At 40.8% G+C, this 26,924-nt stretch overlaps 1 protein-coding gene across 3 annotated transcripts in view; it reads left to right on the plus strand.

Annotated features, from left to right (window-relative positions):
* Positions 1 to 26,924, plus strand: part of MAK (male germ cell associated kinase) — a 57,095-nt gene that overhangs the window by 14,719 nt on the left and 15,452 nt on the right. For all 3 annotated transcript variants that reach the window (XM_070405737.1, XM_070405735.1, XM_070405736.1), the window contains exons 6-10: positions 457 to 589; positions 5,716 to 5,887; positions 7,072 to 7,239; positions 12,969 to 13,280; positions 19,442 to 19,614. In XM_070405737.1, the coding sequence (XP_070261838.1) occupies positions 457 to 589; positions 5,716 to 5,887; positions 7,072 to 7,239; positions 12,969 to 13,280; positions 19,442 to 19,614 (958 nt within the window). The remainder of the gene's footprint in view (positions 1 to 456; positions 590 to 5,715; positions 5,888 to 7,071; positions 7,240 to 12,968; positions 13,281 to 19,441; positions 19,615 to 26,924) is intronic.

A 26,924-nucleotide genomic window follows, 5' to 3' on the forward strand; every position in this document is an offset into this window, starting at 1 on the left:
GGATTCTCATGTTAAATGTGATAGACCAGTAGTAAGAGCAGCTGTATCAACCGAAGCCTGATTACACAGCCCTCCTCAAGCTTTAATTGGGCTACTTCTCTCTGGGCCTCAATCTCCTCATCTGTTACAAACAGTGATCATAAACCACCTTAAGTTTGTTTTGCAAATTAATGGAGATTATCATAATGTGGCAGTATCTAGCCAGTGCCTGAATTTACTGGATTCACAAATAGAAATGCATGCTATTTTTAATGACCTTACTATATATATTGTGTACTTTCTTGCCAAATTATTTTGAAAGCAGAGTCTCTACTTCCCATCACTTTTTAGACAAAAAACATGGTTGTTCCCCACCTCCCCCAAGTTCACATTCCTAGTTATAACAGAGAGGCTCAGTTCTATTTGTTTATAAGTCAAATACATTTAAATATGATAACTTATTATTGTTGTTATCAGGTTTTTTTCATAGGGATATGAAACCAGAAAACTTGCTTTGTATGGGTCCAGAACTTGTGAAAATTGCTGATTTTGGACTTGCAAGAGAATTAAGATCCCAGCCACCATACACTGATTATGTATCTACCCGATGGTGAGTAGTTTTATGCAACTCTCCAGAGGCAAATGTCTATGTTGAAGTTTTCCTCCAGTGGATTGTGACATATCATTTGGAGGTTTCATATCCAGTATTTAAAACAAAGTAAAGAAGTGACTTTGTATTCTTTGGAGAAAAAGGATTGGTTCAGACTATACTAAATTATGACAGAGAAGGAAAAAGGATTTAGTTCATTCATTCATTCAGCAAATATTTATTGAACATCTACTATGTGCCAGATTCTATCTTAGGCACTAGAAACACAGAAATGAACTAAACAGAAAAAAAAACCCTGCCTCATACACATATAAGTTACAAATATTATGGATTACCAACAGAAAGACATAACACGTGTTCATCAAAACACATGTAATAGTCCCAAACTTCAGACTATTCATATCACCAGGGGCATGATATATTCACCCAGTGAAATGCTTTACAGCCATGAAAATGAAAGGTCTATAACTACATACAACAATATGGGTGAATCTTCCAGATATAATTTGAGAGCAAGAGACCATACTGTATGACCCATTTATATAAAGTGTAAAAATAAAGAAAACGGATCTATGTTGTTAAATAAGTCAGGATTGCAGTTACATGGCAGAGGTGGGGAGGGTAGTAGTGACTGGAAGGGTGCAGGAGAGGGGCCTTCTGGGATGCCGATAATATTCAGTTTCTTGATCTGGGTTCTGGGACTATGGGTGTTTTGTTTGTGAAAAGTCATCAGGCTGTACTCTTATGATATGTACATTTTTCTGTATGTATGTTATACTCCAGTAAGAATAAGAATATTTGTATATCAATGGAGAAAAATAAAATATGGAAAGGGACAGGGAGTTGGGGGAGATAAGGGGAGAAAGAGAATGCTGCTATTGTAAATAGAGGGTCTCGCTGAGAAGAGCCTGGGAAGACATGGCTGGGAAGCAGGAGCTTTTCTGGGAGAGAAAATGCAGAGGGTAAAGGCCTTGATACCTGGGAGAGCCATGTGTGGATTCTGTAGAGCACAGAATGAATAAGGAGGAAATGAGGTCAGAGTGTTTGGGGAGATCTCATAGGTCAATGAAAGAACTGTAATGGCTTTTTAATCTGAGTGACTGGGGAGCCCTTGCAGGATTTTGAGAAGAGGTTAGACATGATCTGACATGTTTTAAAGTATCACTCCAGCTGTTGTATTGAAAATAGATTTTAGCCCTAGCTGGTTTAGCTCAGTGGATAGAGCATCGGCCTGAGGACTGAAAGGTCCTAGGTTCAATTCCAGTCAAGGGCACATACTTTGGTTGCAGGCTCCCTGCCCTAGGGCCACGTGCAGAAGGCAACCAATCAATGTGTCTCTCTTACATTGATGTTTCTCTCTCTCCCTCTCTCTCTCTCTCCCTCCCTCTCCCTTCCTTCCTCCCTCCCTCTCCCTTCCATGCTCTCTAAAAACCAATGGAAAAATACCCTCAGTTGAGGATTAAATAATAATAATAATAATAACAATAATAAAGAAAATAGATTTTAGAGGAGCAAGGACAGAAGCAGGGAGACTGTTCTAATAATTTGAGAAGGAAATGATAGTGACTTGGATCTGGTGGCTGTGGAGGTATTGAGAGGTATAGGATGCTGGGTATGTTTTTAAAGTAGAGCAAACATGAGTTCCTGATAAATCAGATGTGGGGCTATAATATAAGGGAGTCAAGACTCCAAGTTTTTCCTCTGAACAACTGGAATGATGGAGTCAGCACTAATTGAGATAGGGAATGCTAGGGAACGGTGAGGGAGGTGGAGGAAGCACAGTTCAGTTTTGGGTTGAGTGAATGTATATGAGATAAACGGGGAGATGTCAAAGTAGACAGCTGGATCTGTGATCAGTAGTTTAGGAGAGAGAGCTGGGCTGGAGATCTAAAGTTAGAAGACCTCAATGTTAAAAAGCACAAGATTGAATGAAGTCACTAAGGGAAAAAATGTAATTAGAGAAAAGAAGAAGTCAGAAGACTGAGCTAGATAGAGTAACCATTTGCCCCTGTTTGCCCAGGACAGTCTCAGCCAATGCCTGTTTCCCTTTTCTCTTTATTAAATGTATTGGGGTAACATTGGTTAATAAGAGTATGTAGGTTTCAGATGTACATTTCTGTGATACATTATCTTCATATTGCATTGTATGCCCACCACCCATAGTCAAATCTTCCATTACCATATATTTGTCCCTCTTTACCCTTTACTACTCCCCCACCCGCTTCCCTCTGGTAACCACCATACTATTGTCTGTGTCTATGAGGTTTTGTTTATTTTTCTTGTTTCTTCATTTGTTGCTTTCAGTTTTCTATCCCTCATGTGAGTGAAATTATATGGTTCTTAACTTTTTCTCTCACTTTTTTTGCTTAGCATGATACTCTCAAGATTCATCCATGTTGTCACAAATGGCAGTATTTCATCTTTTTTAGGGCTAAGTATTCCACTGTATATATCACATCTTCTTTACCCAATCATTTAGCAAAGAACAATTAAGTTGTTTCCATGTTTTGGCTATTGTGAATAATGTTGCAATGAACATAGGGGTGCATATGTCTTTGTGAACAAGTGTTTTCAAATTTTTCAGGTAGATACAGAAAAGAGGGGTTGCTGGGTCATATGGTAACTCTATTCTTAGCTCTATTTTGAGGAACTTTCATACTGTTTTCCATAGTGTCTGTACCAGTTTACATCCCCACCAGCAGTGAATGAGGGTTCCTTTTTTTCCACAACCTCTTCACACTTGTTACTACTTGTTTTGTTGATAATAACCATTCTAATAGGTGCAAGGCTGTATCTCATTGTAGTTTTAATTTGCATTTTTCTAATTGCTAGTGAAGTTGAGCATTTTTTCATATATCTGTTGGCCATTTGTATGTTTTCTTGACAGAAGTGTCTGCTCAGGTCCTATGCCCATTTGTTTTTTATTACTTAAATATATTTGTATTGATTTTAGAGAGGGAGAGAGAGATAGAAACATCAGTGATGAGAGAGAATCATTGATCAGCTGCCTCCTGCATGTTCCCACTGGGGACTGAGCCTGCAACTCAGGCATGTGCCCTGACCGGGAATCAAACCATGACTTCCTGGCTCATAGGTTGATGCTCAACTACTGAGCCATACCAGCTGAGATGCCCATTTTTAAATTTGATTGTTTCTTTGTTTAGTATTGAGTTGTATGAGTCCCCCATATATTTTGGATATTATCCCCTTGTCAGAGCTGTTGTTTGCAAATATCTTCTCCCATTCGGTTGGTTGCCTTTTTATTTTGTTGTCAGTTTCTTTTGCGGTGCAGAAGCTTTTTAGTTTTATATAGTCCCATTCATTTATTTTTTCCTTTAATTCCCTTGCCTTTGGGGTCAAATTCTTTATATAGAAAACCCTAAAGACTCCAGCAAAAAAACTATTAGTAACAATAAATAAATACAGTAAAGTTGCAGGATACAAAATCAATGTACAAAAATCCACTACATTCCTATATACTAATAATGGAATTTCAGGAAAAGAAATTTCTAAAAATTCCTTTTGCAACTACAACAAAAAGAATAAAATACCTTAGGAATAAACATAAGGGATGTGAAGAACTTATATACTGAAAACTACAAAGCATTATTGAAATAAATTTTTAAAAGACACAATGAAATGGAAAGATATTTTGTGTTCATGGATTGAAAGAATCAATATAAAATGTTCATATTACCCAAAGCAATATGCAAATTTAATGCAATCCCTATCAAAATCCCAATGACATTTTTTCAAAGAAATAGAACAAAAAAATTGCCAGACTTGTATAGAACACCAAAAACCCTGAATAGCCAAAGTAATCTTGAGGGGAAAAAAGAACAAAGCTGGAGGTATCACACTTCCTGACTTCAAATTATACTACAGAGCAGTGATAATCAAAGCAGCAACAATAATCAAAACAGCTGATGAATGTATAAACAAAATGTGATATGTCCATACAATGGACTATTATTAAGCATTTATTTATATGTTTACTTAGTAGAATACAGTCCTCATTAACTTTTTTTAAATTGAATTTTTTAGGGTGACACTGGTTTCAGGTGCACAGTTCTACAACACATCATCTGTACACTGTATTGCGTGGTCCCCAATCCAGATTATTATTCAGTATTTAAAAGGAAAAAGTACTGATACATGCTACAATATGGATGAACCCTGAAAACATGTTAAGTGAAAGAAGCCAGTCACAAAGGACTAGAGAGTATATAGTTCTATTGACATGAAATGTCCACAATAGGTAAATCAATAGAGACAGAAAATAAATTAGTCCTGGCAGCATAGGGAATATTGGAGAGATGTGGGTTTCTTTTTAGGATAATGAAAACAATTGATTGTTCCTGATGATACACAAATCTGTGCATATATTTAAAGCCATTGAATCACACACTTTTAAACAGATGGGTTGTATATTATATGAATTGTAGCTCAGTAAAGCTGTCAAAGGTACTCTGAATGGAAGCAAAGGGCAATACTGCAAAACATTTGGTCTGAAATATTTACACAATTCAATGATGAAAAAAGAGTTAGGATTGAGACTATCCTCCACCAGGAACTTTTGCTCTTATAGCTAGAGTATTTTTATCAATTAAAAATATTGTCAATTGAGGAAACTGAGTCAGCTGAGGGAATCAGGACTTCCAAACTGATAAGCAAAAAAAAGGAAAAAAAACCCACTATTTAGGAATAATCTTTGTTAATCTTTTGTTTTTTTATTCTTTATAGGGTTATATCATGGATATAATGCTTTGTAAAATTATGCAACTGTAGCCATTCAGAATATGTCTGTTTCCATTCAGAGCTCCCAGCCCTTTTTCTTAATATATCACAGACTGCATTTCCATATTTATTCATTTGAGTTCCTATCGTAGACTATTTGGATAATTCATTTATATCAGTCTCCAGCCCTACTGATTTTTGTGGTCTGGGAAAACCTGTGATGTCTGATTTAACCCCAGCACATTGTGCAAGTGCCTGATGCACAGAAGGCACTTAATACCTGTTCTGTGACTGAAAAGCTTGACCAGACAGAGTAGAATCCTACTGCCACTCCATCTTTGAAACCACAATCAAAATAGTCTGTTTCATTTTGTTTTCTATTTTCACAGGTACCGTGCTCCTGAAGTTTTATTAAGATCTTCAGTTTATAGCTCTCCCATTGATGTGTGGGCTGTTGGGAGTATAATGGCTGAACTATATACATTAAGACCACTTTTCCCAGGGACAAGTGAGGTTGATGAAATCTTTAAAATTTGCCAAGTTTTAGGGACTCCAAAAAAAGTAAGTACTCTTGTCTTTAAGTTGTTATAACTTTTGATTATTTATAACTTTTACCTAGATATCTGATATTTTCATTTTCAAGTAGGCTTAGGATTTAATGGCTAATTTTCTTATAATTCTTAATTTTTCTTAAATTGGGGTGGAATGAGGACTATAAAAAGCAAGAATCCCACCAGACTGAAGAAAAAAGGTGCTTGCATTTGTTTAAGAACCAAAGGGGAAATGCTCATGCTGTATATTTAACTTTGGGTGGATGATCAACTGACAATTACATAGACGTCCTTGCTTAGAAACTTTCCTACTTGCTATGTGAATGCCCATTACCCCAGGTGTCCTGGATCTTATTTTCTCTTAACCTTTTCTTGTTTCCTTTTATACACCTCTGCCATGGACATTTGATCTCTTGAACTCAATACTTTTTTTTAATGTATTTTTATTGATTTTTTTGAGAGAGAGGGAGTGGGATAGAGAGAGAAACATTGATGAGAGAGAAACATCATGACTGGCTGCCTCCTGCATGCCCCCTACTGGGGATGTAGACTGCAACCTGGGGCATGTGCCCTGATTGAGAATCGAACCAGTGATCCCTTGGTTCCTGGTCGATGCTCAACTGCTAAGTCACACTGGCTGGGCTAAACTGAATACTATTCAATTAATTATTTCCTTCAGCTAGATCTTAGTTTCTGGGATATACTTAATAAGTTTAACTATATGTAATTATAGCCTAATTAAATTAGTGTGTGCCTTATGGTTAACAGTAGCTATTAAAACTTTTTAAGATAATTGCTATTTCCCAGCGATGTGCAATTTTCAACATTGGATGCAATGTATAACATATAATAAGGATCTTTGTCATAATCAGACACTTTGTAAAGCAGGTGTCCTTATTTGTTTAAAGTCACTGGGATGTCATCATCATCATGATCATCCAAATACTAGATAAGAGTTTAATATTTTGAAATTTATAACAGTGCCTTCTCATTTTTCCCCAACTCTCAGTTCAATGTTTTTAATATACTGTTTGTAGCACTGAATTGTATATATGGCCTGGTATTTCATTCTCACATTATTTATATGAATCAACATTGAAATTTTCACATGTGATTTGAGTATTATTACTATGTTTTTAAATTGATTGCTAATTTCTTTTTGCTCTCCCCCCAACTTACATATTTCTTAAACAGAGTGACTGGCCAGAAGGGTATCAACTTGCATCCTCGATGAATTTCCGTTTTCCCCAGTGTGTTCCTATAAACTTAAAAACTCTTATTCCCAATGCCAGTAATGAAGCCATTCAGCTTATGACTGAAATGTTGAATTGGGATCCAAAAAAACGACCAACAGCAAGCCAGGTAAAATGAATCTCCCTGGTATACTTTTGTTAAATGTTGAGGATTTAAAATATCAGGGATTTTTTTTTTTTGCAAAGATAAATCTATTCTCAACCAGGGTTTACCAAGAGAATTAAGTCCTAAGGCCTTAAGACACCCAGTATATATAATGAATTAATTTCTAGGCGTCTAAGATCCTTGGGAAAATTGCAAAAATAGCCAGTGATTTTATGTGTTTTGTGGTTCAAATGAACAACACTATGAAGTTAAGGCTGAAAGGAATAAATCTCTAAAGATAAAAAATTCATGTATGTGACAGGCTAGTTAGGAAAAAACTAGTCATGATAGTAAAAAGGCATCTCTCCCGTCATGGAATGTAATTGACTTTCTGATGCTTACCTTTGAGATGGATTCTTGTTCATTCTCCCACTAGAGGGCAGCACGTGGCACGCTCACGCTTGGCTCCTTTGTGACTACACCTTATTGTATTGTATGTCAAGTCTCATGGTCTTTAAAACACCATGGTTTTAAATTAAAAACATGGGCTTTAATTTTAAAAGGCTTAGGTTAAAATGTCATATTAAGATTATTGTGTTCTTATTATCATTTAAATGTAAATTCAGTATTAAAATTACCAAAACATTATTTGGCTTTTAAACAAGTTTTAACTTGAGAAAATGTTTTGTAAAGCTCATCTGGAAGAACAAATGGGAAAGAATAGTCAAAACAGGTTTGAACAAAAATAAATAATTAGAAGCTGGTGGTAGGGGTGGAGAGCTTGCCCTATCAAATATAAAGTAGTCTAAAGTGATGATAATGACAACAGTGAGGGTACTAGCATGAGAATTGACAAACGGCTCAGAGTTGCAAAGACTGAAAGTCAGTGTAAGGTAAACATGGCATCACGAATTGGAGGGGGGAGGGGGACTGTTCAGTGAATGTTACTGAGACAATAAACAGTTAACTCTTAGGGGAAAAGTAAATTTAGGTTTTACTTTTTTATCATTCTTTATAAGTAAATCACAGGTTTACATAATGGAGGAGGGTAATTAAACTATTAAGAACTAAAGAAAGTATGGGTGAATATTTGATTTCAAGATAAAAATATAGGTATAAAAGTAATAAAAGAAAACAAAGGGAAAACTCAGAAGACGTGATTATAAAAATTTTTCTTATATAAACTTAAAATTGAAAGGCAAACTATTATTTTTAACAAACATGACAGTACACTTAGTTTCTAAACATTTATTACTTTTATAATAAAAGTCTTTAAAATTTACTTATAAAAGAAAAGTGGGGCCCAGCTGAGTGTGGCTCAGCAGTTGAGCATCAACTGACCCAGGAACCAAGAGGTCACCGGTTCAATTCCTGACCAGGGCACATGCCCAGGTTGTGGGCTCTATCCCCAGTAGGGGACTTGTAGAAGGCAGATGATTGATGATTCTCATTATTGATGTTTGTATCTCTCTCCCTTTCTCCCTTCCTCTCTGAAATCAATAAAAGTATGTTTAAGAAGAAAAAAAAAAAAACAAAGTGGGCATGAGACATGAAAAAAAAATCACAGAAAAAGAAATTTAAATTACAAAAAAAATTTTTAATGTGCAACCCTTGTTCACTATCATAAAATGCAAATGAAAATTAAGTACTATTTTTTTACCTATCAAATTCACAAAATATAAAAATAGTTTAAAGGCTATTTCTTTAAATACTAATGGAAAGCAATTTTGCAATGTATATAAAGAACCTTAAAAAACAATCAGAAAGTTGGGTAAAGAATATGCCTGTAGATATTCAAAGCTAATTTAAAACTACCCATTGGAAGTATAAACCTAAATGTTTCTAGGGGAACATTCAAAGTATATACACCCTTATGAACTATAATGCCACCATTAAAAATGAAATTTTTAAAAGAAAGTAACCATTTCAGAGAATTCTCAAGTGCTAAGTGTTAAAGTAAGCTATATTGTATGTATAATATGATTTTATTTCTTAAATGTATATGTTATATAACTAGAAAAAATACTGCTCAGAAAAACATCCAAATGTGAGCAGTAGTTTTCTCTTGGTGTTGGCATTAGAGATGATTTTAATTTCTTCTTGACAACTTTCTGTACATTCCTTATACATTGCAATGGTCAAATATTCACTAAATAAACAGGAAAAAAGAAAGTACTTTTTAAAAAGATTCTCTTGAAGAAGGGTAGCTGGTATCTTAAAGATGAAAAGTTGTTAGAGATGAAGCTTTGAAATTACAAAACACATTCATAAAGGTTCTAGCTCCAAAATATGCATTATTAATTTAGGAGTATTAACATACAGTAAAACCTCGATATAAGGAACTAATTCAGGCAAGGGGGTGTATATTAAAGCTGAAAATCCATCCTATATAATAAAAGCCTAATATGCTAAGTGTCTGGTCGTCCTGTCATCCGTTCAGCCAATCAAAGCATAATATGCTAATGATATGCTAAGGCTGCTCAACCGCTCACTATGACATACACTGACCACCAGGGGGCAGACGCTCAATGCAAGAGCTAGCTGCCCCCTGTGGTCAGTGCGCTCCCACAGCCAGCCAACTTCCCCCATCCCTCCCCCCGCCCCATCCAGCAGGCCCTGTCTGGCAGCTGGCAGGCTTCCAGGCCCCTGCCAGCAGCCCCAGCAGCCCCACCCAACGGGACTGGGTGAGACCGCCCCCAATAGGCCCTGATCTCTGGCCAGGCCTAGGGACCCCACCCATGCACAAATTTTGTGCATTGGCCTCTAGTAATAAAGTAGGTTTTCCAAATGCATATGTTAAAAAATTGACAAATTAGTTAACCTGTTTTTACTTATGTTAACCTGTTTTTACTTATATAGACACATTTGTGTAATTAAATTTAAGTATGTATGAAAAGTTTTAATTTCACAGAAAAATTTTCTATGTGTATTACAGTAATTTTAAATGTATACTGAATAGGTCTATAAATCCATGCAGTCACCAGTCACAGAGTAAACAAATGCACATGGCTGGGGCCTGGGGTGTGGCTTAAAGCACATGGGAACATCAGCCTGAGAGAGTTACAACTGCTGCAGAAAGTTAGACCATGTGACACCAGAACCAATGACCACTCATGATGCTTTATGATCACATGCTAATCATTCTCGGAACATTTTTATGAGGGGTGATTCTTGGATTTAAATATGTGAAGTGAAATTGTAGATATGTAATATTTATTTATGTTGGTGAAATTACTATAGTGTTTTTCCAACATATGGCCTATAAAATTGTTAAAAATAACTGAATTAATAACAAAAAATAACCTGTTAATTTAATTACAAGCAAATCTTGGTTAAAAGCATTTTAAAATTAACAGGGTATTAATTTGCACATATGGCATACGGACTGGAAATTTAGTCCGTTAAATTCAAAGTCCATTAAATCGAGGTCTAGAAAATTAAGGGTTTATTGTATTAATTAACCTGACTTAATTCAGAATTTGAGTACCTTCTGTGCATCAGGTACTGATGTATTTAAATTATCTATATTTAGCCCCAGCTGGTTTGGCTCAGTGGATGGAGCATCAGCTTGCGGACTGAAGGGTCCCGGGTTCGATTCCGGTCAGGGGCACATGCCCAGGTTGTGGGCTCAATCCCCAGTTGGGGGTGTTCGAGAGGCAGCCGATCAATGATTCCCTCTCATCATTGATGCTTCTATATCTCTCCCTCTTCCTTCCTCTCTGAAATCAATAAAAAATGAATAAATAAATAAATAAATAATCTATATTTGTTGAGTTCCACTTAGCAATGTCAGTATAATTAACACATACATCAGTTGCGGTAAGGGACATCTTAATAACTCTTCCCACCCCTGCCAAAATATTCCTCCCTACTCTTAACCATTTTTCTTGTTCACTATTTCATAGCCCTGCTTTTTAGTGTAAGTAAGGAGACTTAGGGAAGGGTTAAGTTATAGGATACAGGGCCCATGTAGAGAGCTGCCTTCTTCCCTTACACACCCGAGAAGTTAACTCTGGGTTAGGGTTTTGCTCACATAGGGTAGGAAGTGTGAGAAAACAGCTTGGCTATCTTATGGAGGCCCCTTCTGTCCCCCAATAGAAACTCAGCCAAACTGGGAACTTCCCTCCTTCATCCAGGCATATGACACTGATAGGAGGATCAGCATCCGCAGCTGAGCTGCACAGAAGGCTTCAAACATTATCTAGACCAGCGGTCGCCAACCTCTCGGACCTCATGGACCACCAGTGGTCTGCCGCTGGTCTACACCAAGTTTCATCAACCTTGGCACTGACAGTTCTGACCAGATAACTTTGCTGTGGGGCCTGTTGTGTTCACACAGGATGTTAAGCGCATTCCTGGCAGCATACCCAGATGCAAGTAGCATTTTCTACCCCCCATATCATGACAATAAAAAACGTCTCCAGACATTGCCAAATGTCTCCTGAGGGGCAAAAATCACCCCCCAGGTGAGAAGCACTGCTCTGGATTGTCACCAGGCCCCACACCTCCAACCCCATGCAATAGCAGCAGTTGGATGACTGAACTAGTGAAAACCCAAACTGATTATTTTCATTAGTTTTATATTTTCTTCCCATAAATATCATCTCTTTGCCAATGTATTGATACATAAGCTTCAACGTGTGCATTTATAATAATCTTTTAGAATTTTTTTTGCTAGTAGATGTTGTTACTAGAGGCCGGTGCATGAATCCATGCACGGGTGGGGTCCCTCTGGGTGGCCTGCAGGGATGGGGCCAAAACCTGCAGTCCAACGCTGCCTGCAGCTCCTACCTGCTGCTCCCGCTCATCCCGGCCCCACTGTGCCCGTGGGCTCGTGCCCAACCAATCCCGATCCGGGAGAGGCTCTTGCTGCCACAGCAGCGTTCGCCAGCCATGAGCCCTGCGTCCGGTGCCCTCCCAAGAGGAGTGGCCTGTGGGATCGGACTGAAACCAGCTCTCCAACATCCCCTGAGGGGTCCCAGATTGCAAGAGGGTGCAGGCCAGGGTGAGGGATCCCACTGGTGCACGATGGGGCCAGGGAGGGGCCGCGGGAGGGCTCCGGAACATGTTCAGCCCATCTCACTCAGTCCTGATCAGCTGGACCCCAGCAGCAAGCTAGCCTACCAGTCAGAGCATCTGCCCCCTGGTGGGCAGTGCACATCATAGTGAGCAGTTGAGCAGCCTTAGCATATCATTAGCATATTACACTTTGATTAGTTCAGTTCTGCCATTCTGTCTATTTGCATATTATCCTTTTAGTATATAGGATAGGATACTTAAGCTAAGAGTAGCCCTGAATTTTATATATGTTTGAGTTAATCATTTTAAATAATGTACATAGGTTTTCTAACTCATTTCTTAGTGCCTTTGGATGGACTCTAAACCATTATCAATATCTAGCATTTTAATTTGAATTGATCACATTAAATTTAACCAGTGCTTATAAGCTAGATTTTGTTTTCATATAAAATCTTAAATAGAATAGTTGCTTTGCCTTGATGTTAAAATTACAAGTGAGTTTTACATTCTTTCTACTAACTTCTGCTTTATTTCTCTTGAGAAATTTATTTCTCACATCATTTTTTCCTGGTTATCTTTTTAAAGTCGCCACATGGGAGAAATTGGATGCTCTCTAAATTTTTTAAACTTATCTAGGCTAGTGATATATGCCTAGCCCAATGTCAAACAGCAGTTTATATGCAATAAATTAAGGTGAAACCATTTTCCATTTGTTATTTCCATGCTTTTTATAGGCGTTGAAACACCCGTATTTTCAAGTTGGACAGGTATTAGGCCCTTCCTCACATCATCTGGAATCGAAACAGCCTTTGCATAAGCAGGTGCAACCACTAGAATCGAAGCCACCTTTAACTGATCTAGAACCTACAACTCTGCCAGACATAAATGATCAGACTGCTGGACAGCCCCAGCCAAAAAACAGCCACCAGCCACTGCAGTCCATCCAGCCGCCACAGAACATGAGTGTCCAGCAAGCGCCAAAGCAGCAGAGCCAACAGAAACAGCCTCAAACACTGTTTCCAAGTATTGTCAGGAACATGCCAACCGTAAGTAGCCCATGGTGCTTGAGATGCAGTAGTTTGACTAGTTCAATTAGGATTTCATGTCTAGGCATTCCTGAAAATGTCAGGGAAGATATAAAAGATTACTCTGTGTTAAAGCCTCTACTTTCTCTGGCAAGAGCTTGGCAGGAGATAAAATTCTAAAAAGAAAACCTCAGAATGAACGTAATAAAGTTTGTATGCTACAGACTTTTCTTAAGTTACTTAGATGCACAAGAACTCTGGGACAAAAGAGAGCTGATAAGGATTTTAATAGTAATTTTATACTGTTTTAAATGTTGATGAACATGAACAGAATTTTTTTTAAGTGTCAGGCATAATATAAAACTTCCTCTTCCCACTTCTTTTGTTCATTTCAGGGAGCTTGTCAGGTGCCATATATTTTAACTGTCTCCTCAAGATGTATGCTATACTCCCAAATGCATTGTATTTGCGGATTTTAGAACTGAAAGAGATCTTAAAGAACAGTGTCTATTTCCTTATCCAGTCCTGTGGGCCTGATATACTATAAGTAAGCCCTGCCCCCAATAGCAACAACAACATTTTAACATGCTATTTATTACTTGTTTCTTATGTGTATTGTTTATTTTCTGGCTCTTCCTACAAGAATTTAAACCCCATAAAGTCAGGGATATTTGTTTTATTTATCAATACAGACCCAAAAACCAAAATGGGGACTGGCACATGGTAAATTCTCAACAAATATCTGGTGAATGAATGGATGTCCACACTATTTTTGAGCAACCTCCAGGGTCTTGAGAAAGCCATACTTTCCGACTAAGAAAGTTCTTTATACTGAGCTAAAATCTGGCTTTCTGTAGCTTTTAACAAAGGTTAAGCACTCTTCTAGAAGGCAGCCTTTCAGATGTTTGAAAATAGCCCTTCATCATCTGCCTTTTTCTCTAGGGAGAAGCATCCCCCATTCCCTCACATACTCCACATACGACATTGTTCACCAGTGGCTGAGTAACCTTTGGTTCCTGTGTATGAAGGAGCCTTTGAGTCCCCTCACCACCTACTTCCCATGTAAAATGAGGCTGCCAGAACTAGAGGCAGACAGCAGGTAGGGGGGGGAAAACAGGGTGAATGACCTCCAACATTCCAGAGCCATATGTTCACTTGTGCCACTAAGGATTACATTTCTGTTTTTGTTTATTTTTCTTGGAATGAACATCAAATGTTGACTCATATTGAGAGACAAGAAAAGGAAGCTGATATTTATTAAGTAACTACTAAGTGTCATGCACTCTGCTAGGCACCCCCCGGCATGCGTTCACTAAGTTAAAGTAACCAATAACCTCATCCTAAATTTTTCAATAGCTAATAAGTTCCAGAGTTGAGATTGAGCATTTTGTCAACTAAAATTTCTAAGGTTATTTTTCACAAGTGCTAAATCACATATTCTGTACCTTTCTTTGTGTACTTGATCTCTAGGATTCAAAAATTACAGTACCTTATTTTTACCTCTCAAATTTCTAATAAGTGTTCTTAAATCCTTATTTTGTCTTCTCAGTTTAACCATCCTATCCAGCTTGTCACCAGCTATGGATTCATTTAGTTGTTCATTTGATTTTTCTCCTTTACTTTTATGATGAACAATGAGCCTTAGGGCAGACCACTCAAACCTTCTTCTAGATCAGTGGTTCTCAACCTTCCTAATGCCGCGACCCTTTAATACAGTTCCTCATGTTGTGGTGACCCCCAGTTTCATTGTTACAAATTGAACATAATTAAAGCATAGTGATTAATCACAAAAACAATATGTAATTATATATGTGTTTTCTGATGGTCTTAGGCAACCCTTGTGAAAGGGTTGTTCGACCCCCAAAGGGGTCACAACCCACAGGTTGAGAACCGCTGTTCTAGATTGACACTGATCCATTAATCAGTTCTCTTAGTCAGATTATTGAATTAAGTACTCATTCTGGTAGGGCTGCCATAACAAAATACCATAGACTGGTGGCTTAAACAACAGAAATTTATTTTCTCACAGTTCTGGAATCTGGGAAGTAATTATTAAGGAAACCAATTTGATTTCTGGTGAGAACCCTCTTCCTGGCTCATAGACAGTACTTCTTGCCTTGCCCTTATGTGGCAGAGAGAGAGAAAGCAAGCTCTCTAATGTCTCTCTTTTTTAAAAAATACACTGAGTGGCCAGATTATTATGACCACCTGACGTTTATAGGCAAAATAGCCGTACACTGCATCGTATGGGATATGGAAGCCGAAGGCCTGTTCGAACACCTTTGCTATCTGCAGTTACCAAGATAAAACATCTCCAATGCGCACAGGAACACAAAGATTGGACAGTCGAGCATTGGAAAAAAGTCATGTGGTCCAATAAATCACATTTCCAGTTGCATCATGCAAATGGCAGAGTGAGAATTTGGCGGAAACAGCATGAAAGCATGCACCCCACATGCATGAGTACAACCCTTCAAGCTGGTGGGGGCAGTGTTATGGTTTGGGGCATGTTTTCCTGGCATGATGTGGGCCCTTTAATTCGTGTGGAACAACGTCTGAATAGCACAACATACCTAAGTATTGTTGCTGATCAGGTTCATCCTATCTTGTTGATGGCATATCCCAATGGAGATGGCTTCTTCCAACAAGACAATGAGCCATGCCACGGTGCTCATATTGTGCAGGAGTGGTTTCAAGAACATGGGGGAGACTTTACCTTGCTTAGGTGGCCCCCACAATCACCAGATCTCAATCCAATTGAGCATTTGTGGGACAAAGTTAAAAGAGCTATCAGGCAGCTGGTTCCCCAACCATCAAATCTCACAGAACTGGACAGTGCTATTCATCAGGCATGATGTCAGATTCCTCGCATCACCTTTCAACATCTCGTGGAGTCAATGCCAAGAAAAATCGCCGCAGTACTGAAGGCAAAAGGTGGCCCAACGGAGTACTGATGGGGTGGTCATAATAATCTGGCCACTCAGTATGTATGTATGTATGTATGTATGTATATGTATATGTGTATATACATGTGAGCCCTGAGTAAAAAAAAAAGTGGTAGATCATATAGGCCACCATGTAGTCTATATGGACTTGAACACAGCAGGTGACAGGGTCTTTCATAATAATGGGGTGGTCATAATAATCTGGCCACTCAGTATGTATGAATGTATGTATGTATGTATATATATGTATATGTGTATATATACATATGTATATGTGTATATACATGTGAGCCCTGAGTAAAAAAAAGTGGTAGATCATATGTGTCACACAGCAGGTGACACATATGTATATGTGTGTATATATATACACACACACACGCATATATATATATATATATCCCATGTTCAAAGGCTGTTAAATCACACTGTTTATCTATATCTTCAGAAAAAAATCACTTCTACTATCACGGTAAACAACCTGCTTCCCTATTTATAATGGTCTGGCCCTCTAGCAACTTAAGCATGAAATTATAGCTAATTTGCCTACAAACGTCAGGTGGTCATAATAATCTGGCCACTCAGTGTATATGTATATACACACACAATAATTTTTAAATATATTTTTTATTGATTTCAGAGAGGAAGGGAGAGGGGGAGAGAGATAGAAACATCAATGATGAGAGAAAATCATTGATCAGCTGCTCCTGCACGCCCCCTACTGGGGATTGGGCCTGCAACCTAGGTATGTGCCCTTGACCGGAATCGAAGCTGGGACCCTCAGTCCACTGGCTGACACTCTATCCACTGAGCCAAACTAGGGCTAATGTCTCTTCTTATAAAGGCACTAATCCTATCACATGGGCCTCATCTTCATGGCCTCATATATAATCCCCAATTGCCTCCTAAAGGCCCCATCTCCAAATACCATCACAATGGAACATAACTTTTGGGCGGACATATAGATTTCAACATATAAAGTTGGGGGACATATAAATTTCAACATATAAATTTGGGGGGGATGTAAACATTCAGTCCATAACAGTACTGATCCACCTTTGTTGTCCTTTCATCCCTTCATTTTGTTGATAGCATGAAAGACCCTGTCCCCTGCTGTGTTCAAGTCCATGTAGACTACATGGTGGCCTATATGATCTACCACTTTTTTTTACTCAGGGCTCAAAAACTTTCCTTTTATAACTAATTTTAGAATCTTTTCCCTCATCCTATACCAACCTTATTAATATGCAGTTTGTAAAAGTCCACCCTCTACTTTATAAAAATTATTTATATTGCCCCTTTCCAGTTTTTGCAGACATACAAGACTATGTCATATAACTGACATTGTTTAACAGCATACAACATCAGCTCTCTAAAATACAATTCAGCTGAAATAAAAGACTTAATCTCAGCTAAGTATAACCTTTGATTCACTCTACTCATCTGAGGCTTTAAATCTTTTATTCTCCTTAGTCTGGAGCTCATGCTCCCTGGCAAAGAAAACAGTGGTGTACTAAAATCTGGCAAATAACAGTTTTTGTCATCCTCCATCACTGTGACTCCATCAACTTCAAGTAATAGCATATCCATTCTTCACGCATTTTCTTGCTCCCAACATAGTTGTATTTGCTCACCTTGCTTCCAAATTCCCTACTTTTCAATTGCCTTTTGGATTTTTCAGTTTATGTGTCCCCAAACAACCCCATGTAAATTTTAATAGAACCAACTCATTGTCTTCCCAAGCCAGGTCTTCTTCCTAATTCTTTATTTCTATTAAGAGAATCACCATTCTGAAATGGTCAGGCTCAAACTTTTAAAGTGTCCTGGTCTTTCTTTCTCTGTGTCCACTAGAATTACATGTAGTGACTATGACAGAAACCTGACCACTGTGGCTTAAACAATAAGTGGTTGTTTTTTTCTCATAAGAAGTCAAGTGGTGGGCAAGCCAGGACTGGTGCTGCTGGTAAAAGTAGCCAGACTGCTTTTGTCTTCCTGTTCTACCCCTTAGCAGGCAGCATTTATTCCTATGGACGTAGATGGTTGTTGCTCCTATAGGGTTGCATCTGACTTCTAGAAGGGGAAAGAGTGAAAAACATTGGTACATGCTAGCGAAGTCTAAAAATGTCTTTCCTGGAAGTCCCTCCCAGGGACTTGTACTTATAGCTCACTAGCTAGATCATGTCACATGTCTACATATAGCTGCAAGGGAGGCTGGAATTTTGGATATTTTAACTGAGCATATTGCTGCATTGAACAAAATATTAGTAAGGAAGAAGGTGAGGATGGCTACTGGGTGGGCAACTAGCAGTGTCTGCCACATGGTCTTTTGACCTCTTTTGAGATAGACATAAAATCCAGACCTTTTTCCCCTTGTTGATAGCAAATGTATTCTTTCCTGAGCATTCCAAACACTATGAATCTGTTGCCCCTGTCACTGCATGCCACTGTCACTTTAAAGGCCTCCTATTTGAAGCCTGACCTTTCTAGCACACTGCCTTTATCCCATTGATTTGTGTGGGGGTTTTTTCTATTGTTCTCTATTACCCACAGGGTAGCTGCAATTTCTTAGGCAGACATTGAAGGCCCTTCATTATGTAGTATCCATCTGTCTTTGCAACCCATCCTCCACTACTTCAGCACAAACCACCTGCTTCTGTAAACTTAGTCTACCCTTTTTTCCTGGAACAAACTCTGGCCCTTTCCTATTGAAAAGCCATACTTTATACATGTCCTCTCCCAAACTAATAACAATAACAGCAGCAGCAATAATACCTAACCTTTAGTAAGTCTTATGTGTGAGGCCCTATCCTAAGGACTTTCAATATATTTTACTATTAAATTAATAAACACCAAGTTAGATAAATACTATATGTTCCCATTTAAGGAGGAAGAAACGAAGGCTTTGAGAAGCTGTCACTTCTTAAAGAGAGACAGCCAACACATGGCAGTTTTCCAAATCACCCATCAATGAAGAGTCAGTTTTGATCCTAAGTCTTCAAGTCTCCCTCCAAACCAAGTTTACAGAGATCTCGCCCTTCTCTCAATTCCGGCCGTATTTTTAGCATGTGCTGCCTCTATTTTTGGTAATACTTTGAAATGTATGCATATATGTGTGTGTTATTTCCATAACTATAGGAAAGCCCCTGGAGAATGGGGACACTTAGTATCAAATACAATAGCTTATACATAAAAGCATTCAGCAAATGATCAAAGAGGCTGATGACTGATTTTCCACCACAGAAGCCAAGCAGCATCCTGGGGCACAAGAGCATGAGGAGGCGTTGGGGTCAGACTGTGTTCAAGTCTGGAGATAGTTGGGAAGACTTTGAGGACGGTGATTTTGGAACCTCCCAAACCAAGAAACCAAGCATGAGTGTTTTCAGAGAAAAGAGGAGAAAAGATTCTCCATTTCGGTAAGATTTCAGATTCCTCCGGAAAGTATATTTTTATTATGCATCAACCTTATTTTATTCCTTAAGTATAAATGAATGTAGATATTAAAAGATAATAAATAGCTTAAAACTAACTTACCTCTGAAAAGGTAAGACTTGACTTCTCACAGTAATGATTCTCAGTACTGGTGGCTGAGTGCTGTGGGTGGGTGGAGGAAGGGGTTCTTGTTAAATTTTTAGTGTGCCCTCTTGAATTATGATCACCATTATTCCCATTTGAAATTCACATGCCTACTTGCAGAAAGCGAGCATACTCAGATGGTGTCCAGATTCAGCTATTTGCTTGCTATTCTAAACTTTTTTTTTTTATCATTTCCTGAGCTTTTTCTGGAATTTATAATATCTCTGTCAGTCCCTTTTTATAAGTTGAATAATCTTGAGCACTTTATTCAACTTTGAAGTGAGGGTAGGTTAAGTTTTGATGAGCGTTTTTGGGAAAATATTTTCTCCCCTCCTCCCCCCCTCTTTGGATCAGAAGAGAAACAGGGAGAAAAGATGTAGTATGAATCAGGGAAATTTATCTAATCGCTGTTTGGTATTATATATTGCTGAAATCTTCATTTTGGAGTACACATACCTGTGAAGGTGCATGAAGACTCTCTAAGGGGGATACATGCTTGGATAATTCTTTTTTAAATTAATTTTTATTGATTTGAGAGAGAGAGAGAGAGAAGCATGGATTTGTTGTTCACTTATTCATTGGTTGATTCTTGTATGTGCCCTGACAGGGGATTGAACCTACAACCTTGGCATCTCAGGACAACACTCTAATCAACTGATCTACCTGGCCAGGGCCTGCTTGGATAATTCTTAGAGTTCCATAGTATTCTTCCCTAAAATATATGAGCTGGAGAATAAACCTGCTTAATCTACTTCCCACTTTGCCAGAGTCACCTCTCAGCCATTTCAAATCTTGCATGCCATAAAGGTATAACAACCTGAATGGTGCTAAACAAAGGAAGAAGACTCGCACCTTCAATTAATTCAAAAGGCTTTCTGTCTATCCTTGTGTTATGCATATTTCTAAGAGGAAAAGCCCTTGTTACAAATAGGGTATTTCAGTATGTGTTGGAAAGCATGGAAATTCAGAACCACTTGAAGTACCAGAGCCTAGAGATGCTTTTTTTTTTTTTTTTTTCCCGATGCAAAAGCATAAGAGTCTTTATTCGAGCTAGCTCGGCTCCCCCACCTTGCCGACACAGCAGCAGGAAGCAGAGAGAGAGATAACTCTGTGTGGAGACGGGTTATATAGGGGGAGTTGGAGTAAGGGGAGGAGAAAGGACTGTGCTCTGCCGATTGGCCAGGCAAGAGTCGGTGTCTTGTTCCTGGGTGTGGCTAGCAGAGGCTTAGACTTCCGGGAAGAAGCTCCTTGCCAAGCACGTGGCCAAGGTAAGATGGAGCACTTATCCTGGGGCAAGGTGGAGGGCGTAGCCCTTATCCTGGGGCAAGGTGGAGGGCGTAGCCCTTACCCTGGGGCAAGGTGGAGGGCTTAGCCCTTACCCTGGGGCAAGGTGGAGGGCTTAGCCCTCGCCCTTTCATTCCAGCCCTCGCCCTTTCATTCCCCCCTTTGTCTTGGAACTTCCGGCTCAATCATGAGACGGACTGCATTTCTATTCCACCATTGCTAGAGGCCCGTACTGGGCATATCTTAACAAATGGTCTGGTGGAAGGGAAAGAAACCATTTTAGCTTTAACAACTTCTATTGAAATAGGATTTTTCTTCTTAAAATTCCTCCATGGCTATCAAAAAAACCAAATTAAGATTATGTTTGCATAAACACAACAAGAATGGTAACTGATTACCTTTGCTGGAATCTCATGGTTGAATCTTAATGTGCCCCGTAGGGCCAGGAAGCCACGCCACCCAGCTGCCATCAGGCCCGCCTGCAGTATCTGCTGAGTTAGGTGAATCCCTCACCTGTAGCAACTCCACCTGAGCCCACGCTCCAGGCTTTAAGGCCCATCTCAGTAGCCCTCCTACTTGTTGCGGCCCAGAGTGTGTGGGGGTTCCGCAGGGATGCAGAGGCATCTTTACTGCTCCCCTTCTACTCTTTCCAACCGCCAGTGATGGTAGGGCATTGGCCTGATGCTCCAGCGCCAGCCATCTTCAGGGCTTCCAAGCAGGATACCAGGCTTTCTTTGTGGCATTCTTACTGGCTTCAAGTCTTTAGAGCTCAGACAGGGCTCTTTAAAACATGATACTCCAGTCAAAGTTTTCCGTTAATAAAACCACTATAAGGAACCGGTCTTATTGAATCTATGCAAAGAAATGTATTGCCATGTTAGCATTGCCAAATTTCGGAGGAATTACATAAGAAGAAAGACATACTGATCTACTCTAAGATTTTCTGACTTTCCTTGCCAATTCTTTTTGATAAAACAGTAATTGTTGGCATTAAATTTTCTTTCTATGCATAATCATACCTTAGACCTTCTATTCTAAACAGGCCTTTTCCAGCTTACTACCCCTGACATAGGCATGGTCACAAAGGCCTGCAAGACAGTATTACAGGCTGCCAACTGTTAGCTGTCTCTCAACAGAGACCAAAACCTGATGGGCACTGTTCCTGGCCATTTGGGCACCTGTCCTCTTGGCAGCTAGCCATTCTTTACTTTTGGGGGTCACCCCACATAGTTCCCTTCCAGGACAGCCAGCACACATTCAAACCTGCAAGAGAATTAAAGGTCAATATAACATATCAATACAATGAAACATGATATTGGCATCATGGCTGCTTCAGGCAGCCAAATCCTACTAAAGTCTATTCTTGGCCTTCCTATAAATTGTCCTTGTCTCTTTGGAGCCATGTCCATGAAGATGCAGGCATCATCTGAGTCGTGAGCAATGTGACCAGCATCAGGCAGGTAGCAGGTATCGTTGATCTCGATCGACGCTCCATTTGGTGACGAAGTCTTTCCGGATCATGGATGGGTCCGTTGACCGGATGTGGGTGTGATGGACCCAGGTAGCACGTGCAGGGCTGCCAGGGCCTTGTCAGGCTCAGGACTTTCTGGTGGAAGGCTGAGGCTTCGGGGCTGGCTCCCGGTCGGCCTAGCACACAGATGGGCACCAGATTGCAGATGAGTGTGAGCACCAGCAGGAGCACCAGGGCCTCCAACTTCACCTCCAGGTCCACAGGCAGTGGGGGAGCCGAGGCTACTGCCTCTGGGCGCCACACGAGGAGCTCTGGTTCTCCCCAGGGCCCCATGGTGGCCGGCTGCTCCAGTGACTCTCAGACCTCTTGAGGGTCTCACTCCATGGCCCCCACCAGGTTCCATGGTTTGTTTCTACCAGTTCCCTTTGTGGCAGAGCAGCAACCAGGCCTCTTTCAAGGGAGTGCGCTAGGAAGGGGTATCAGCCCCTCCTTTGCTAGCAGCAACAGGTACCAAACCCTTTCAGTACATTTGTCCAGCTTCATTCCCACCTATCTTTACAGATTCCAAGGCCCATTTTTATTTTTTCTTAATCAGTACTGGCCTGTATTATCTAATTCAGCACAGGCAGGGGGAAGGGCCCATTAAATCTTTGCCTTGAGGAACTGTGAGCCCCATCCTTAAATGTCCCAATCAGACTAGAAAAGCCACAAATACCTTTTAAATTTACCCCAGAATTCCAAAATCCCAACCCAGCACAGAATATCACATAGAAAATCAAAGTTCCCAGCAAACAAACAGAGATGCTTACAAACATCAAATAAACATTTACACTTACACCTTTTCAGTGAACAAGTATTTTTACAGTCTTGGGCTCTTGAGCTGATAACAGGAACATCGCCCAAGTCCCCTGATGGGGGCCTGACAGGAACAGATGTGGGGGTCTTCGCTTTCCCACATTCCAGGACAGGATTCTTGACCTATGTCTCATTCAGATAGAAACGGTTTTCATCACAAGCTTTTTGTTTTAAGTGTAGAATGTTTTGTGTAACTGTTACCGGTGGGTTAGTTGCTGTCTGTGTCCCCCCACCTGTTACTGGTAGTGGAGCTCTTGGGGAGCCCCGGGAACAGGAATTTCCTGAGGCTCCCCATGGAGGATGAGGTATCATGCAAAGCTTTATTGATGATACAATATTAAGGGAGTTCCCCTCCAAGGTTTCATTTCCCTCCATCCTGCCATGGAAAAAGTCCAGCTGTCTCTTCAGCATAGCTAGACTTAAAGCCACTGCCCAGAGTCTTGGCTCTCAGCACAGTCCAGTCCAGCATCTGGCTAGCTTAGCCTGTGTACCCAGCTGCAGTCCATTGCATGTGGGGCCTGCATGGCCATAGGCTGTGTGCACAGGTCATGGAGCAAGCAAGAAATAGGAGCATAAGAGCAGGCAACCAAGAGAGAGAGAATTCTTTGGGGATTATGTATTCCTGAATTTTCATGGGTGTGCATTGGGACCCACCATCCTAGTCAATGATCTTTGTTCCCAGGTTAAACTGACAGGCAAGCACCTTCCTTAAGTCACCCCAACTTCACTGCACATGCACCCATCTTCCCCTTTGTTTGATTCCTGTCCCCAGTTATTTGCAGGGAATGGACCAGGGCGAGGGTATAGTGGGTTCTCTGAGGAAAATAAAGTTGCACCTTTCTGGTGAAGCTGCCTAGATGACCATGCTTATAATGTCTGTCCTCTCCTGTCCTCTCTTTCTATTACTAATGTTAATAAACTAGGTAACAAACTATCTGATTTTTCAAAACCTATGGATATAAATTATACATAATTTTTAAAGATTCAGAGTGTTTTATGTAATAGGGTAAAATTTATTTTATCAAGTCATACCATGAAATACTCCAATTATGGTCAATCCTCATAATCTACACTAATAAAAGAGAAACATGGTAATTAGCATATGACCGCTACCCTTTTCATTGGCTAATCAGTGAGTATATGCAAATTAACTGACAACCAAGATGGCAGCCGGCAGCCATGCACTGAAGCGAACATGAGGCTTGCTTGCTCCAGTGACTGCAGACTCCAATGTTCCCCGCCTGCCGCTGCAGCCTCTGACCTGGCAGTTTGAAACATTGTAACAAATATAGAAGCTAAACAAAACCCCAGAAACCAGCTTTAGCCGCCGGGATCTCAGAGCTGGAGTTATACATTGTTTCGATTATAGAACCGAAACAAACCAGATACCTGCTCTCAGCAGTGGAAGCCTCAAAGCTAGAGCCAGAGCTAAAGCTGGCCCAGAATAAAAAAGAAAAAAAAAGAAAAAAAGGAGCAGTTGGGAGCTTCAGTCAATCGCCAGCCTGAAAGCAGCCCTCAGCCCCTCACCCAGACTGGCCAGGCACCCCAGTGGGGACCCCCACCCTGAAGGGGGTGTGACCAGCTGCAAACAGCCATCATCCCCTCATCCAGGCTGGCCAGGCACCCCAGTGGGGACCCCCACCCTGATCCAGGACACCATTCAGGGCAAACCAGCCGGCCCCCAGGCCTCTATCCTATATAGTAAAAGGGTAATATGCCTCCCAGCACCGGGATCAGCAGAGCCACGAGGCCTCCTGGCACCGGATCAGCGTGACAGGGGGCAGCGCCCAAACCCCCTGATCGCCCTGCAACTCTGTGACAGGGTGCGGCGCCCAACCTCCCCCACCCCCAGGCCCTGCTCTGTGGGTGACAGGGTAGAGCCATAACCTCCCCATCGGCCCTGCCCTGAGTGTGACAGTGGCGGCGCCCCAACCCCCTGATCGGCTCTGCTCTGTGGGTGATAGAGGGCAGTGCCCCAACCCCTGATCCACCCTGCTCTGTGTGTGACAGGGGGCGGTGCCCTAACTCCCCTATTGGCCCTACTCTGTGAGTGACAGGGGGGAGCTCCTCAACCCCCTGATCAGCCCTGCTCTGTGCGTGACAGGGTACGGAGCCCCAACCCCCCTGATGGGCCCTGCTCTGTGACAGGGGGCAGCACCCCAACCCCCTGATTGGCCCTGCTCTGTGCATGACAGGGGGTGGCGCCGCAACCTCCCCATCAACCCTGCCTTGAGTGTGACAGGGGGCGGTGCCCCAACCCCCAATCGGCCCTACCCTGAGCGTGACTGAGGGTGGCATCGCAACCTCCCAATCCGCCCTGCTCTGTGCATGACGGGGCAGTGCCCCAACTCCCCAATCAGCCCTGCTCTGAGCCCGACCAGGGGCTGCACCTAGGGATTGGGCCTGCCCTCTGCCACCCAGGAGCAGGCCTAAGCCAGCAGGCCGTTATCTCCCGAGGGTTCCCAGACTGCGAGAGGGCACAGGCCGGGCTGAGGGACCCCCCCCCGCTGCCCTCCCGAGTGCACAATTTTTGTGTACCGGGCCTCTAGTTTATAATATAAAAGCGTAATATGCTAATTAGACCGGACAGCCGAACAACCTTCCAGACATCATTCCGGACGTCCTTCCAGGCGAAGCTGGGGTGGCAGGGGCCAAGGCAGAGGTGGTTTGGGGCGATGAGGCAAGCAAGTAGGCAAGCAGGGGCAGTCAGGCAGGCAGAGTGGTTAAGGGCGATCAGGCAGACAGGCGAGTGGTTGTGGCAATCAGGCAGGCAGGCAGGCGGGCGAGTGGTTAGGAGCCAGCAGTCCCAGATTGCGAGAGGGTGCAGGCCGGGCTTAGGGACCCCCTCCCCTCCTCCCCATGCATGAATTTCATGCAACGGGCCTCTAGTATGTATGTATGTGTATATATACATATTTTTTTAAGTGTAATGCCAACTGCGAGAGAGGGACATTTTTAAGGTTATGAAGTAGTAAATCCTCATAATATTTCATCTTATGGAATATTTACTGTTTTTTATCTGCTATTAATAAGTAAAAAGAAATAAGATTATTTAATTTATGATGAAAATTATAGACTTCAACTTAAACATGTGCAGGGAGCTACATAGTTGTTTTTTTAAACAATTCTTTGCAACTGGGAGCGAAAGAGTTTGAAAACCATTGGTGTACTATGTAGACAACTTGAAAACTTTTCTTTTTAAACCTATGTCACTCTCATTTCAGCTGAACTTTATCATATACAGGGGTGGGCAAAAGTAGGTTAATAATATGAATAACAAATAATACAGTAATTAAATAATAAAACAAGAATAAACTGTTTCACATACTCACAACTTTAAACCTACTTTTTTCCACCCCTTTATTTATTTTTTTTTAAATATATTTCTTTATTGATTTCAGAGAGGAAGGGAGGAGAGAGATAGAAACATCAATGATGAGAGAGTATCATTGATTGGCTGCCTCCTGCACACCCCACACTGGGGATGGAGCCTGCAACCCAGGCATGTGCCCTTGGCCAGAATCGAACCTGGGACCCTTC

Source organism: Myotis yumanensis, unplaced genomic scaffold (genome assembly GCF_028538775.1).
Source record: "Myotis yumanensis isolate MYYU_CA2020_CCGP unplaced genomic scaffold, mMyoYum1.0.hap1 SCAF_2, whole genome shotgun sequence".
In the NCBI taxonomy this organism is placed as follows: domain Eukaryota; kingdom Metazoa; phylum Chordata; class Mammalia; order Chiroptera; family Vespertilionidae; genus Myotis; species Myotis yumanensis.